Below are 15788 nucleotides of genomic sequence, written 5' to 3'. Positions count from 1 at the left end.
GTTGTAGAACAACAATTATAGCTACGAAAAAAAGGCTGAGAGACTATTAAATAGACTAGAGACACTTGAGTTGAGATTTAATTTCAGTGCTGACCTTTCAAGGACATACGGAACCTTGAAGTATAGAGAATAAGTAGAGGCTGTGAAAATTGAAGTTCAACGATAGTTGTATTCAGAAGTATAGTGCTTAAAGAATTAATTGAATGCTGGAGGAATGAACAACATGCATATAAAACCTAAAGTTAAGGAATTATTGTATTGCTTTTTTTCATGAGTGATCGGTAGTACTTTATGCAACGTTTGTTTATGTGTATTGTGACCGATGATTAATTCAGTTATTGCTTAGAAGAATTATTTTAATGAGTGCTGTTTACTGTTCAAAGTGTTTACGTATGAGTAAATGAAGAAGAAAAGATTATCGGTAAGATTATTCCAACCTTAATATTTCTGTACAGAGAAGTGTGTGAGTTTCATCTTAGAATTCCCTGATACTAACAGTAACTATTGTGGAGAATTAGCCGAAGTGTAAAATTAAAAGTGATTGTTTGTGAAGAAGTGTTACCGAAAATTTTATTGTATTTGGAATTTAAGGAACTGTGAGAAGACTGTAAAGCAGAGATAGCAGAATTACCATTGTCTGAGTTTGCATGACTATATTGCCAGGAAGGCCGAAGTGTTTCTAATAACTTAATTAGTGATTTGAAGTTAAGTGTAAAATTTGTGATTTTAAAATTAAATGTTTGTTTTTGTTAATCAAAAGTTGTATTTTGCCTGAATCTCTTTTACTGCACCATTCATAAAATATTCGAACCAAAGCAGGTAAATTAAGTAAGTCAAATATACTCGGCCAGTATATATTTTAAGGAGAGATAGTTGAAGGTTGATTTTTCTTCAATTCTTGAACTAATTCAGATATAGAGTGGCGCAGTCTTTAAATATAATTTTTCTCTATATTTGAATTAGAAGCCAACTAGCAACTATTTTTAGGTTAAGAACATCGTAGTAAATAACATTTCAGATCCAGAGTGTAGATTAAGACAAAGTAGGATCCAACACTATGATGGTGAGTGAGTTCAAGGCAAGATATGATAGATACTGTGAAAATGTTGTATAGTTGTGTGGACATGATGTTTAGGGTCTCCCTCGATGAGTCTAAGGACTCCCTGGAGTCGCCCGTAATAATAATAATTTTTTCTTATCATTGGCAGTTAAAAAATGGCATATTCCATACTTTTAAAGAAAAGATAGGTGAACAAATGTGTGCTTAATTGTTTCAAAAGGAGAAAGTTAAAGAAGAAAAAAAGCAGCATTGCATCTGTTTTTGTAACAGGTGCAATGAACAGCAGAAGTTCTCAAACTTCAGGCAACTTTTTGGCATCATGGCCTACTTTTGCATCACGCTATGTGATTTATTTTCCTATCACTTTATAAAATATGAAGAACTGTTCATATCATGTAAACATTGTTTTGTCAACAGTCTGAATCTGTTCAGAAGTTCAAGGCAAAATAATTCCACTGCCTCTTTAACAGTCCTTATTTATGCACTACAGTCAACCCTCCTATAATGCGGTACTCTTATAACACGGTTTCCATATAACGCGGAGCCAAAATTGCGACAGCCGTCTTATAACGCGGTTTCCGTTCAACAACATTCCATCAACTTAATTGGTTTAAGAAGATTCTCTATAGCATGAATTTATCTATGTGTTAAATTTTTACAGTTGAAATTAACGGGGAATTCCCTTCTTTTTGGTGAAGGTACATCACCATTTTCCAATTTCAGTTATCAGGGAAAGGGAATTCCCCTATAAGTGAAGAAACGATGCGAGATTGTTCACAGTGCTCTGTTTTAATGCTTAAAATAGACCGTATGATTGGCTGTTGCGTGAATTTTTTTTATCCAATAGCGCTGCCGAACTTTCACTGTTGCAACCACCCACTTTGTCATCAATTTTAAGTGCAACTTAGTAGGAAACTGTCTGTAAATCTGTGCAGACATACATATCACGATTAGTGTTCAATAAAGTGCCTTTTGCTCGCTTAATTTGTGTTATCGTAATTGGACAACATTACACAATACTGTAGGTAATATTTTTTATTTGTTGTAATATAATAATAATAAAATAATTGTTAACCCCAGGTTTGCATAATGTCAGACACAAAAGAAACAAGAAAACAGTTAAAAAGAAAGTTATTATCTCTTGAGGACAAAATCCAAATTTTAAATCGTTTAAAGGGTGGTTCCCATATAACGCGGCACAAATCAATCTGATTCGTACTAATTCTGAGTTTCTTATAGCGCTGTTTCCATACACGAATTAACCTGGTTTGCACGTTAAATCTGAGTTTCTTATAACACGGTACGAATTAATCGCATTATAGGAGGGTTGACTGTACACATTTTTAAAAGCAACCTTCAATAGTAGGATATTTATGAATTATAAACAGGTTATTTTTTGACCTGTTTGGGAAAGTATATTTTTGAAGAATTCTAAGTAGTATACCTGTTCACCAATTAGAACATATCATCCAGCAGTCTGAAAAAAAAAAAAAGCATCTGTCGAAAAGAATATATTCAGGAGGAATTACACTAAACAGGTAATGTATTAGGATGTCAAGAAAGATGAATGTAGTTGGGTTCACAGTTTTTATTCATGTTTCAAATGCTAAGCTACGATTTTCTTAATGTTCTGCTTTGTACTAAAATTTACTAAATATATTTACTAAAACTGCTTTTCTTGATATTTCAGAAATGTATGGAAATGAAGATGGTAGTATACCTGCAACCTTTCAGATATTTTACTTAATTGGCTGGAAACCACACAAATCACAGGTAAATCCTGCATAGATTTTTTCAAGTTGCATATTGTCACCATTTCCTGGATTACACCTTCAAGAGAAACCAAGTAATGATTAAATTTCATTACTAGTTTTCTTTACGACTTTTTTTTTTTTTTCCCACATTGCTCTAATTTGATCTCTTCTTGCTCTTCTACCTTAGAAGAGCAAGGAGAGATCAAATTTTACTTTCTAATCCTTTTCTATTTATAGTCAACTCGCACTATAGAAAACTCATGGGGACCACAGAAATAGTTTGTTATACCATTTTTTTTTTTAATGCAATTCCCACCACAAGAGGTTGTAAAAGCTCTAGTACTAACATACTTAGGCTTATGTGCTGGTTTAAGCCCTTTATTCTACTTATTTTGAGCATGCTTTTACAGTTTCAGATTGTAACATCTTGATGATGTTGCTGTAAAAGAAATGAAATATAGGATCCAATAAACTTGTATTCATTCCATTAAACCTAATAATGAGTTTAGTACTGCAGGTGAGCTGTTTTATTTTTTGCATACTCTAAAACACTACTCTAGAGATCAAACATGAAACTTTTTTTTAGCCTGCTTCAGGCCTCCAATAAGTGAGGCAGAAGACTCACACTTAAAGACGATCACAAACATCCATTCCTACAACAAGGTTTGAACCTACAACCTACTTGCTGGCTAGAGAGTGGGTGTGCTAACCAGGCACTACATCAACAAAAGTTGATATAAGTGAATAGTGTTTCAGCCAATAGATCATGGGTTTGAATCCCAGTGAGCATGGATGTTTGTGAATTTCTTTACCCATATTTGGTCTCTAGGTTATGTAAAAAATTTAGAAAAATAAAACAAAAGAACTTCCTTAAACCCACCCCACAGCACAAATATACTATAGGTTTACTTTTGTGGATAGGTGGGAGCTTTTACACACACACACACACACACACACACACACACACACACACACACACACACACACACACACACACACACGCACAAGTTCACTGTTGTAAATTTCTTCTTTTGAATAATATTGTAGTCATGTGGCTCTGATTGGGACTTTTTGATAGTTTATTATAGCAAGAACAGTTGTAAATAACCTTACCACTTTAGATTAAGTTGATGACATATTCTTCAATGTTAATAATGCCGAGTTTCTGTCTAATAGACTGTCATGTCATGCCCATGTCTTGCTACCACAAACACCTTTATAACAAAAATAACAAAAATCATTCACTATAACAAACTGCCAAAAAAAAAAAAAATCTCACTTATGTTGTTAGTGAGAGTCATCCACATTCCTTTTATTATCATTCTTCCATTGATGCCATCTGTTCATTTTCCCAATTTTACACAAAGCCTTAGCAGTGGTCTATAAGAGTTCTGAGTTTTCATTTGACTGATTATGGCCTATCTATTAAATCCTATTCTTATAACCCACTCACATCAACAAGCTGTTTTCTAGACATTAAGGCTCTTGGTCCAAGGATACTGTTGTATACATTAAACAGCCAAGCAGTTTAATGATACTTGTACTGCAATGAGACAAGGCTCAATGCCTGTACTATATTAATACCAGGTTGATGGGTCAAGAGTTAGATAAACTTGAAACCCTTCTTTGAAGACTAAACATGGTGTTATGCTATGTCAGACTTCTAACACTTATTTCTAATTAAAAATTATAACTCTGAAAGAAATAACTGATTATAGTTAATGGATATTGTAATGATAACTCATTTAGCACCTGTCAGGTTGATTGGGCAGTGCATCTCATTCTCACCAGCAACCAATCTACTATTTCATCTTGTCAGATTTCACCTTACAGTAAATAGCTTCAAATTCACTGCTACATGGAAAATTATTAATATTGCATTCATTCCTTCTACATTAACTCAAATCATCCGATATCATAAGCAGCACATCTCTTCTTATCTCAGCCAGATGGAACAGGAGTTATACTCTTGGTTTGTGCTTTGTAACATGGGACAGCCTGAATTTTCCAATTCCTGCCACCATACAAGTTTGAAGCAGTTTCTGAAAAGCCAGCATTATCCCATTATACTTGAAATAGGCGTCATCCTCCCTACTTTCAAAAGCTCTCCTCCATCTAGATATAATCTGAACAAGATTGGTAAAAATATAGAAATATAATAGAGGAAGAAACCATTCATATATATTTCAGGTACTGGAAAGAATACACCCTATGCTGGAATAAGGAATGTGATGACCTTCTTAAACAATACGAAGAAAGCCAAGAACCCTCAAATAGCACAAGTTAGATGCAAGAAGAAATCAAAGATGGAACAAAACAATGGAGAATTTGGATTTCACAAAATTCAGTAGGAAAACCTGGAACCTTCTTAGGAAACTGGAGGCAGCCTCTATGAAGCTTCAAATTTACTGGAAACCTCAGGTCAAGAATCATCTCACTTAGCTGATCAGATCACAATAGAAGAAATAAAAGAAGCATTAAAAATAACTAAAAATAGCCATGCCCTTGGAGATGATGGTATCCTCCCAGAGTTCCTAAAATACCTGGGAGAACATGCACAGGGCTGGCTTGCAGCACTTTATTCCACAATAATTCAATCTGGTAAACTTCCTAAACAGTGGAAAGAATCAAAAGTCCTGGCCATTTTAAAACCAGGGGAAAAAGCGTGATGATCCAAAGAACTTCTGACCTATTTTTCTTTTTTGTACAAACTTTTTGAAAGAGTAGTCCTCAGAAGAATTACCCCATCTTGGAAAGTATTTTATCCCTTCCCTTCCCTCCAGCAGCTGGGTTTCAGACCTGGATGAGAGTGCTGTGACCAAGTCCTTTCAGTTACAGCACATATTGATAAAGCATTTCAGGAAAACCAGAAAACAGGAGCTGTCTTCATAGACTTTACATCTGCCCATGATATTGTATGAAAAAAATGAACTTTTATTTAAATTAGCAAACATCCTCAAATGCAGAAAAATAATTAATGCTTTCAAACTGTAAATTCCATGTGCAGCTTGGTGCAAGAAAAAGCAGGACAAAATTCCTCCAAAATTGCCCCCCCCCCCCCCCCCCAGGGATTGGTTTTGTTTCCAGCTGTCTTCAGTGTTTATATTTATATCACTTACCTTCCATAGACTCCCACAAATTTATGTATGCAGGTGACCTAGTTATCATTAGTCATAAGCCTATTCTAGGCTAAGTGGAGAAATCCCTTGACAATGATCTAATACAACTGGAAAAGTATTTCAACTCCTCATATCTAAGACCTAATCCAGCAAAAACTGTCTCATCTACATTCCACCTGCTCAACTATGAAGCAAACTGCACACTAAATCTGTAATAATACCATAAATCATGAAGATTATCCAAAATATCTGGGAGTCATCCTAGACAGAACTCTCACCTACTAAAAGCATATACACAGTGCTGGCTCTAGAGGTCCTGCCACCTCGATGCAATTTTAAGTTGAGCATCCCTTACTTTTTTTTTTTAAATGTACTTAAAATTTAAAGGTTAAAAAAATCAAAACACACATACTTTTATGTAAAATTGTGTTTTGAAAAATACATATATTAACTTCCCAACTGGCCAGGACGTTTATATATGTCCAGCAAAATCTGGATATGATATTTGTTGAAAGAACATGGATAAGAAGTGCAATTCGGCTGTCATGTCCATTAGAAGGTGTGATAACCCTTCACGCTGAGGAGAACACTTAACCAGATTATCTTGTGATCATAGCTGCATCTATAACAAGAAACGCAGTTCCTCATTTTATGCTGGGTAACTGGACTTTGTTGTATTGGATAGACTAAAAATATAGAAATTATTTTTATTTTGTTTTCTCCTTTTATTGTACAGTTTTGAATAATCATTATGCTTGTCAAGGATTTAGGCCTAGAGTGGCCTGTTCCAGCCTTGGAAGTCATCAATAATCTCTTAAGAGGACAACCTTTTTTTTTCCTCTTTTTCTAGTGGTTTCTAAGTTAAGGCTTGTTTTGCACAGTTTTTAATGCCAGAACAAAATAAGAGATTCTTGCATACTTTCTTCACTTAAATATTGCATTACCTTGGAGAACCAGTCATTTTTAATTTTTTGTGTGCTAATTTTGTCTAACTGCTTAGTCGACAGTACATTTCATTTGTTCTTGAAGACTTAATTCAAGATATTTAAATTAAAGGGATATTAAATCCCACATTATTTTAAAACCGAATAAGAAACTCAAAGATTGGAATCAGAGAGTTTCATGCCGAATATAGTATAATAAGCTATAAAAGTATCGCCGACTACTAGCGTGAGCAAATGCACATAGTCCTAGTATGTAGTACAAACTCTGGCAGCTTGTAGCAAACCTTTGCTACGAGCTGCCCGAGTAGAAATTAACAGGAAAATAATTTAATGCCACATAACATAGGTTCACTCTTCTAAGTCAAGAGGTCATAAACATTGCAAATCCACTACAGTTAGTCATTCTCATTATTTCTGATGTTCAATTGGCGAAAATAATCATGTGTACTTTCTTTTCAAAAAACGCACGAAGAAAGTACATTATAAATCATACTTCATTCTGATTTTAGACAAATTATGTACTCTACAACTGTGTTATAAATAACTATTTTAATTTCCCGACATTTTGACCTTCATATTAAGGTCACACATATATACAGTAAAACCCCTTTTTTACTGATGAAAAAAAGTGTAAATAGCAGGAAATGTAAAAAAAATCATTAAAAAAAGGCTAAAAGATGACTTATTGCTAGTATGTGAGTCTACATACTAGATTACAAAATTTAATAACTGAAAATAAATGAATTTACAATTACTTACATTTATCTATTTAAAAAAAAAAATCTTTAATCGTCGATTGTTTTTTCTTTTTCTGTACTCTTTATAAGTTCCACCTGCCTCTCCACAGCGTATAAGGCATTAAATACCCTATCGGCTCTCCTGATGCACTTGCAATATACCACCTCAAAACAGAGATAGCTTCCGGTGCTTCTTTACTAGTAGGGACGGTAGGTTCTGGATCACAGTCTTCTTCAACCACTTCTTCTTCTTCACCAAGGTGGTTGGAAAGGATGTCCTCTACACTTGGTACCATTGATGTGATCATACTGGCATCAACAGTCTTGAAATGAGGAAGACTCATCGATCACATACCAGTTGTTGGGTACTGACATATCTTCTTCCTCCTGTAGTTGTTCCTCCTCTTCTGCAAATGTAACTCCTGCCTTCCAGAAACAGTTGGATAAGGTTTCAGGAGTAATATGCAACCATGCTTTGGCCACATAATGCATGGTATCAAGGATTGATATGGTCATTTGTTTTGGGTCCATACCATTATCATGCGACATATCTACATGTCACAGAATTGTCATCTTTTCTTCTACCGAAATACATTTTCTGTCTTTTTTCTCCATGTTACTATGGCTAACATGGATAATCTACCACTGCAACTTGCAAGCAACTATCACATGCTAAATTACTTACCAGAAATTCTGCAATATCAGTTCGTACTGTGATTGAAAAATCACGGTATCGCTCATCACTACTGCAAGTGTGCAACCACAGTGATGGTGGAAACAAAACTACAGCCGAAAGCAATGTGCAGATTTCCGCAGAAATCTATTCGAAAATTGGTATTGCCACCAAAAAAAAAAAAAAAAAAAAAAAAAAAAAAAAAAAAAAAAAAAAAAATCATAGGAAATAACGTCCACATCAAGTTGTTAATGGCGGGAAAACAATATATCGTGAGAATAGGCTTTACTACGGGACCAACGGAAAATGACGTAAATGGTTGGAAAACGTAAATTGCAGGCATGTAAAAACAGGGTTTTACTGTATATATACAAAGACAAGCTCAATTACATTTCACGCTAAAGAGACAATGATTTGATCAACAGTTATTCTACTGGCATGACCTCTAGAAAAAATAAATTAATTAACTACATCAAAGCTATATTCTATTTCAGATAGCATCAGAGAGACATTCTTTCATATATACTGCTCAAAACAATTAGGGCATATTTTGGTTTTCTTGTAAATTATAAAGTTATAAAAATACTTTAAAATGTAACACAATTTAATATATTCTTAATATATAACAGTGTAGAACATGCAACTGCGTACAAAATCATGTTAAGACTTTTTGAAACGTGTCTTAGCATGTGGGGGGGATATAAAACCGTAGCGTGTTGAGCTCACTTCCAGCGCATAATTATCACTTCAATTGTAAACTTGTGTCACCTACCACCCATTATTTTGTTAAAAATGGCAGAGCAACATGATATCCATGGCTTGGAGAGCGATTAGAAGCTGGACAAACACAGCAAGTTGTCGCACAAGCATGTAATGTTAAGCTTAATTTCGCAACTTTGGAATCGCTTTTTGGAGATGGAAAATGTTCAACATCGTCTTCATGCCATAGGCTTATGTGCTCGAAGACCAATGGTTTGCATTCCACTTACTGCAAATCACAAAAGAGCCCGAAGAATTTGGGCACAGGAACACTGCAATTGGACAAATGAGGATTGGGCTCGTACTTTTTAGTGATGAGTTTAGGTTTAATCTGCAACCAGATAACCGACGTATCTTGATATGGCGTGAAAGTGGAACAAGAAATAATCCACAGTTTGTGAAAGACTCTAACACCAAGGTGGGAGTTTGATGATATGGGCTAGAATAACTATAGATGGCCATACTGATCTCTATTTTGTCATAAACGGTTCCTTAACAGCCCAAAGGTATTGTGATGAGATTTTGGAACCTATATTCATACATATGCTGCTGCAATTGGCCAAGAATTAATTTTTATGGATGACAATGCTCGTCCACACCGTGCAAATTTGGTAGAAGAGTGGTTTGAGGAAGAAGGTATTGAACGAATGGACTGGCCTGCCTGTTCACTGGATTGTAATCCAATCAAACATGCCTAGAATGCTTTAGGTAGGCATGTTTGTGCTAGACTGGTGCCACCGCGATCACTTCAAGAGCTCAGAATTGCTTTCACAGAAGAATGGGGGAAACATCCCAAAAGAACTGTTTAATCAATATCCGGTCCATGAAATCAAGATGTACCACTGTTAATGGAGACCATACGCTCTATTAAAAATTAACAAAATCATTTTTGGCGTTTTTAAATTTTTTATTTAAAATTATTTCATGCTAAAATGTGTAATTTGTTAAATTTGTAATAAATATTTATTCATGCATAAAAGTACCCAATAGTTATAATTATTTGCAGAAATTTATAATTATCTGACAGAAATGAAAATATCCTTTAATTGTTTTGAGCAGTGTAGATAGTTTTTTCTTACAGTAGCATGAAGTCCTAATTTCACATGACAATTGTTATATTAGATTTAAGATTCTGGATTACTTATGGTTCTATTTATAGTTAACTCTTAGGGAGAAAGGTTAAGTGGGTAGAATATGTGCCTTCCATATGCTTGGGATTTTCAGACCATCATTGTTGTTAGGATTAGGGTGGTTGATAAGAATCTCACAGGCTTGCTTAAATTTATGTTCATACCATGTTTTGGTGTGACGTAAACAACTGGTGCTTTTCCAGTCAATTCTATGTAAAGTGTTCAGGGCATGATCAGAAAGGCCAAGTTCACCACAGTTATTATATTTAATGTGTTTTATGTTCCTTTTGTCTGATAGAATGGTGTATCATTACTTTCTGCTAATTTTCTATCTTTATTACCTATTCTACTGTCTAGCCTAAGAAATTTCTATCTAGGTTTATTTCATTTTTAGGTACTGACAAAATTTATATTATGCTGTGCCAGCCAGTATCCTATAACAGAAGAGATTCTTGCTCAGGGAAACAATCCTAGATCTTAAGGCATACACACTTCGTTACGGATGTTTATTGAAATTTTTAGACATGTACAACTAAGATGCAAAAAAAATCTCAATTTCATACTAAATAAAGTTCATGCTAAGGAAGTTAATATATTCCAAGTTAGTCAAACACACTAAGTTAGTTCCAAATTATTAATCAAACTAGATAAGGTAGAAAGCAAACACAATATCACATAAACTTATGATCCCTTTTCACATGCCACTCATTAATTACATATTATCCATTCTGGTGTTACTCAATTAAAGGCTATCTGTGATCTTAATTTCACTTATCAAACTCAGTCATATTCAAACATGAGAATTGCTTCCAAACAATTCTTTTGTTCAATGGAAACTAGCTAGTCCAAATAAGTATTCTCATTAAAGTTCTCTAATAAATTGTCCACATCTTATAATTACACACAATTTTCTTTCTTCTAATACTTCCGAAGCATATAATAAAGTTCTCTATGTTACCGAATCCTTTCTGGAGGTCTAGTTGCTACCACGAGTTGGTTCTGGTTACCTTCCGATTAGGCTGTCTCTGCACCTGGCATTGTGGCTACGTTGTCCTTGAACTACTGCCGGACATGAACGTATTTCTGCCGCATCTAAGGGGACTTTCTCCGCTCCTTCTGATGGGACATTCAGCGATGGCACAATTCTGCAAAGGCCGATAATTCATGAACAGCTCCACGTGGAATCTCTTAGGCATCTCCAGGAAAAGGCCCACTGTCCGACATCGCAGCACCTACGCTCCTCACTCTCACAAACCACCTGTCAAAACTCACCAAGCAGGAACCAGGAAAAAGAGAGAGCTCAATATGGCATGCATCACCTTATATTCTCCTCTCGTGCCCTCTTTTTGCTGGGCCTTTTCCACACGACCCTTATCGTTTATGCCCCTACTCTCCGGTTGCTCTTTTCATGGAAAACATGCTACCGTCACCTTCCGCGTAAGCCATTGCCTCCGTGCTGCATTCGACTTGTACGGTTCACATGCGACCTTTGGACTGCCTCATTAAGCTGTCTAGTATACTGGTGATTTACAGTATACTAGATAGCTTAATGAGACCAATAAGCCAACATTTCTCTTTTATAAATTCTCTACTTTGATTTTCTGTTAGACAGCAATAAATTTCAATACATCACATATAAGGAATACATATTCTCACATATATTAAACAAGTTTTCTTTATTTTCTGCTGGTGTGCAGGTATTTCTTAAGTAGTTAGATTTTGCATATTAAATCCTGAATGCAAAATTTCTCCATTCAGGATCTAACACCCCTATATAGGGTAGATCACAGGTGCAATAAATACGGTATACCCCAGGGTGAGCCAGCAGAGGGCGTGGGTCTTTAGATGAGTTGAGTAAGCTCTTTAATTTTGCAAGAGGTTTAAAGGTTGCATTTCTGTAGTATTCTGTTTATTTTATCTGATGTCCCTTTAATGTACAAAATGGTTATAGTTTTATAGTCTGGTTCATCTTTGTTTTTTATTGAGGTCTTGTAGAGAATTTTGTTAATAGTGTTTTGGCTGTAACCATTTTTAAGAAAAGTATTGCTGATAACTTTTTCTGTAAACAGTGAAGGAAAGACTGCCAAAAGGAAGATGTGTGACAAGCGTATCTAGAAACGGAACACTCGACTTCTCATTTCCTGGGGAAAATAGCAGAACTGCATTAGGCTACAGAGGGAGCAGTGCAATATTGCTTATGTTTGGGAAGCTTTCCCAAATAATAAGCAATATTGGAATAGTCCAAAGAATTCATAAATATAACAGTAATCAATACAATCCGCTTTTCCTCTATATAGGAACGTTTAACTGTCGAACACTTAAAGAAGAGGAAGACCTTACAGTAAGAACTGGGACATCATAGGTTTAAGTGAAGTTCACAGGCAAGATGAACATTTAATAAAACTGAATAGATACATTTCATTTTGTACATTAAAGGGACATCAGATAAACAGAAATGCAACCTTTAAATCTCTTTATTAAATTAAATTAAATGTTCTATAAAGCTTATATTTGGGAAAGCTTCCCAAATATAAGCAATATTGGAATAGTCCAAAGAATTCATAAATATAACAGTAATCAATACAATCCGCTTTTCCTCTATATAGGAACGTTTAACTGTCGAACACTTAAAGAAGAGGAAGACCTTACAGTAAGAACTGGGACATCATAGGTTTAAGTGAAGTTTGCAGGCAAGATGAACATTTAATAAAACTAAAAAATGGAGATAGGAGAAAACTGAAGGATAATACAGAGTTGAATTTCTAATTAAGAAAACATTTTCACACCTTATAGAAGAATTTAATTATACAGATGAAAGAATAATAGAAATCACATTTAAAATAAACTCCAAACTTAAAATCAGGTTCATCCAAATATATGCTCCCACCTCATCCCACACTGATGAAGAGATAGAAGCATTTTATGACTCACTGCAGCACACTCTAGACAAAAAAAGAAATAGCAATCAAAACTTTACTATAGTAATGGGCGATTTTAACGCTAAAGTAGGTCATCCCATTTACCAAATAGACACAATAGGACCATACATATCTGGTACCAGCAGCAACTCAGGAATGGCTCTTAAAGAATTCTCTATCAGTAACAAGCTTTACATTATGAATACATTTTTTAAGAAAGCCCTCAAAAGAAAATGAAATAGATTATATACTGTGTAATAATAAAGAAATAGTTCAAGATGCTCCAGTACCAAATCAAATAAAAACAGGAAGTGACCACTGACTGGTGAGAGCCAAAATTAAAATAAACCCCAAATGGAAAGAATAAAATGGCTAAAAACAAAAAAATCAAGTTTTGACTTAAAACCTATTGAAAACAAGAATGATTACGAAGAAAAACTCAATCAAAAACTAGACTTAATAAATATATTTGAAGAAGAAGAAGAAGACATAAATAAAATAAGCAGAAACCTAATGGAAGTAATAATCTCAGCATCAAACAACAAAGACCATAAACTTTCAGAGGAAATCTTACAACTACTAAACAAGACTAAATACGAAAACTTAATTTCTAAAATAGAATATGCAGAACTATATAAGGAAAAAGACGAGAAATGAAATAAGACCTTATAACACTAAAAAAATAAAAGAAACAATTGAAAACTATGAAAATACTAAGAAAACATTTATCAGTTGGCAAAAGTCAAATAACTGCAATAAAAGATAAGAATGGAACTACATTCTTAACAAGAATTTTATAAAAGAACTCTATAGTGATCCTTCAATACATAAATCAAATATAAATAATTTTTCTCCATCGCATATAGAATTCATCCCCCCATTCACTTGAGATGAAATAAAACGAGCATTAAAACAAATGAAAAATGTCCTGGTGAAGACTAATTCACACAGAATTAATTAAATGGGGAGGAAACAATATAATTCACCATGTCACAAACTTACTAAATCTATGCCTAGAAGAGCGGAAAATACCAGAAAACTGGAAAAATGCTACTCTGATACTGTTATTTAAAAAAGGGGACAAAGAAGAAGTAAAGAACTATAGAACGATTAGTATTCTCTCCAATCTGTACAAAAGTAGTAATAAACAGGTTAACCCTTCTTCTAGACTCAAATTAACCAGTAGAACAAGCAGGATTCTGTAAAGGCTTTAACACAACTGATCATATTCATGCAGTAAAATCAGTTGCCTCTCTGTTTAGCCTTTATTGATTATGAAAAAACATTTGATTCCATCAAAACTAATGCAATAATCAAAGCACTCCAAATCAGGGAGTTCCTGGAGAATATGGACCTCCTCCAGGAAATATACCACACTGCAACAATCCAACTTCACACAAATAAAATAAAATATCAATTGAAAAAGTTGTCTGACAAGGAGACTCTCTATCACCCAAAATCTTTACTTCAAGAAATATTTAATAATATAAACTGGACAAACCTTGGTATAGAAATTAATCACAGAAACTTAACACACCTAAGATATGCAGATGATATAATTTTTGCAAACTCCAGAAGACCTTAATATAATGATAGACCTATATCATGAAAGCAGAAAAGTCGGTCTAAAAATAAACAGAGAAAAAACTAAAATCATGTTTAATCATTTTTAACACCAAAAAACAACTGTGGACTCCAAAAGGAAATAAATAGGAGAGTTCAACTTGCCTAGAGTGCATTCAGAAAATTGAAAAATTGCCGAGAACACTTTTTTTTTGGTAATCTTTCCTCTTCCGTTCTGTTTAAGTGACCATACTACCTGAGATTAGCTCTGCTAATGCATTCCTGGATGCTGACAATATCAAGTTCTTTCCTGATATTACCATTGATGCCATCTGTTCAGTATCCTCATATCTGCGGTCTCTAGTCTTTCGCTGTCAGATCCATAAGTTAAAATTGGCTTGAATACTGTCTTCTAGACAGCTAATTTAGTGTTTGGACTAATTTCTGTCTTATTCTATATACATTTATTCAGTTGACTTCCTACCATACCAGCTTTTTCTGTTGTCTATTTCCATATTTAATTTACCATCATCACTAAAAATCTGAAATGTTTTACTTGTTCTCCGTTCACAACGCAGTTGACATTTTCAATGATTCTGCCTATTTTCTTTGTCTTGTTATTGCTGACCTTCATACCATATCTATTACAACAGTTATTCAATTTAGTCAGGGAATCTTGCAGACTTGTAGTGGATTAATTTAGAAGTATAACATCATCCGCATAAAACAAAGAGCTGACATTAACATCTCCAATTTTGATATCAGGTTCAATACCACTTTCCTTCATGATGTGATCCATATAGATAAGGAATAACAGAGGGGATAATGTACATCCTTGTCTCACACCAGATTTAACATTGAACCACCTTCCCTTCAATTCTGACTGATGACCTAAAACTCAAATAAAGACTAAGTAGTGCTTGATATAATGTCCCATTAATACCATATAACTGTAGCATTTTGAATAGCTTCTCTCTTGACACCTTGTCATATGCCTTTTCCAGATCTCTAACCGTCATAAGGTGAAAATGTTTCCTGACAGCTTCTATTTGGCCTGAATCCAGCTTGTTCTTCACCAAGCTTCTCTTCCACAATCCTTCTCAAGTATACTTGCATATATCTTACCAGGAA

At 34.4% G+C, this 15788-nt stretch overlaps 1 protein-coding gene across 5 annotated transcripts in view; it reads left to right on the top strand.

Moving 5' to 3' along the window:
- Positions 1-15788, top strand: part of LOC150105106 (arginine-hydroxylase NDUFAF5, mitochondrial) — a 155567-nt gene that overhangs the window by 132675 nt on the left and 7104 nt on the right. For all 5 annotated transcript variants that reach the window (XM_090395492.1, XM_090395491.1, XM_090395490.1 and 2 more), the window contains one exon: positions 2751-2833. In XM_090395492.1, coding sequence (XP_090251618.1) covers positions 2751-2833 — 83 coding nt within the window. The remainder of the gene's footprint in view (positions 1-2750; positions 2834-15788) is intronic.

Source organism: Typopeltis vanoorti, chromosome 7 (assembly GCF_054136105.1).
Source record: "Typopeltis vanoorti isolate ZY-2024b chromosome 7, IOZ_Tvanoo_1.0, whole genome shotgun sequence".
NCBI lineage: Eukaryota > Metazoa > Arthropoda > Arachnida > Uropygi > Thelyphonidae > Typopeltis > Typopeltis vanoorti.
The sequence above is the reverse complement of the archived record's forward strand: the minus strand, read 5'-3'. Positions and strand labels throughout refer to the sequence as shown.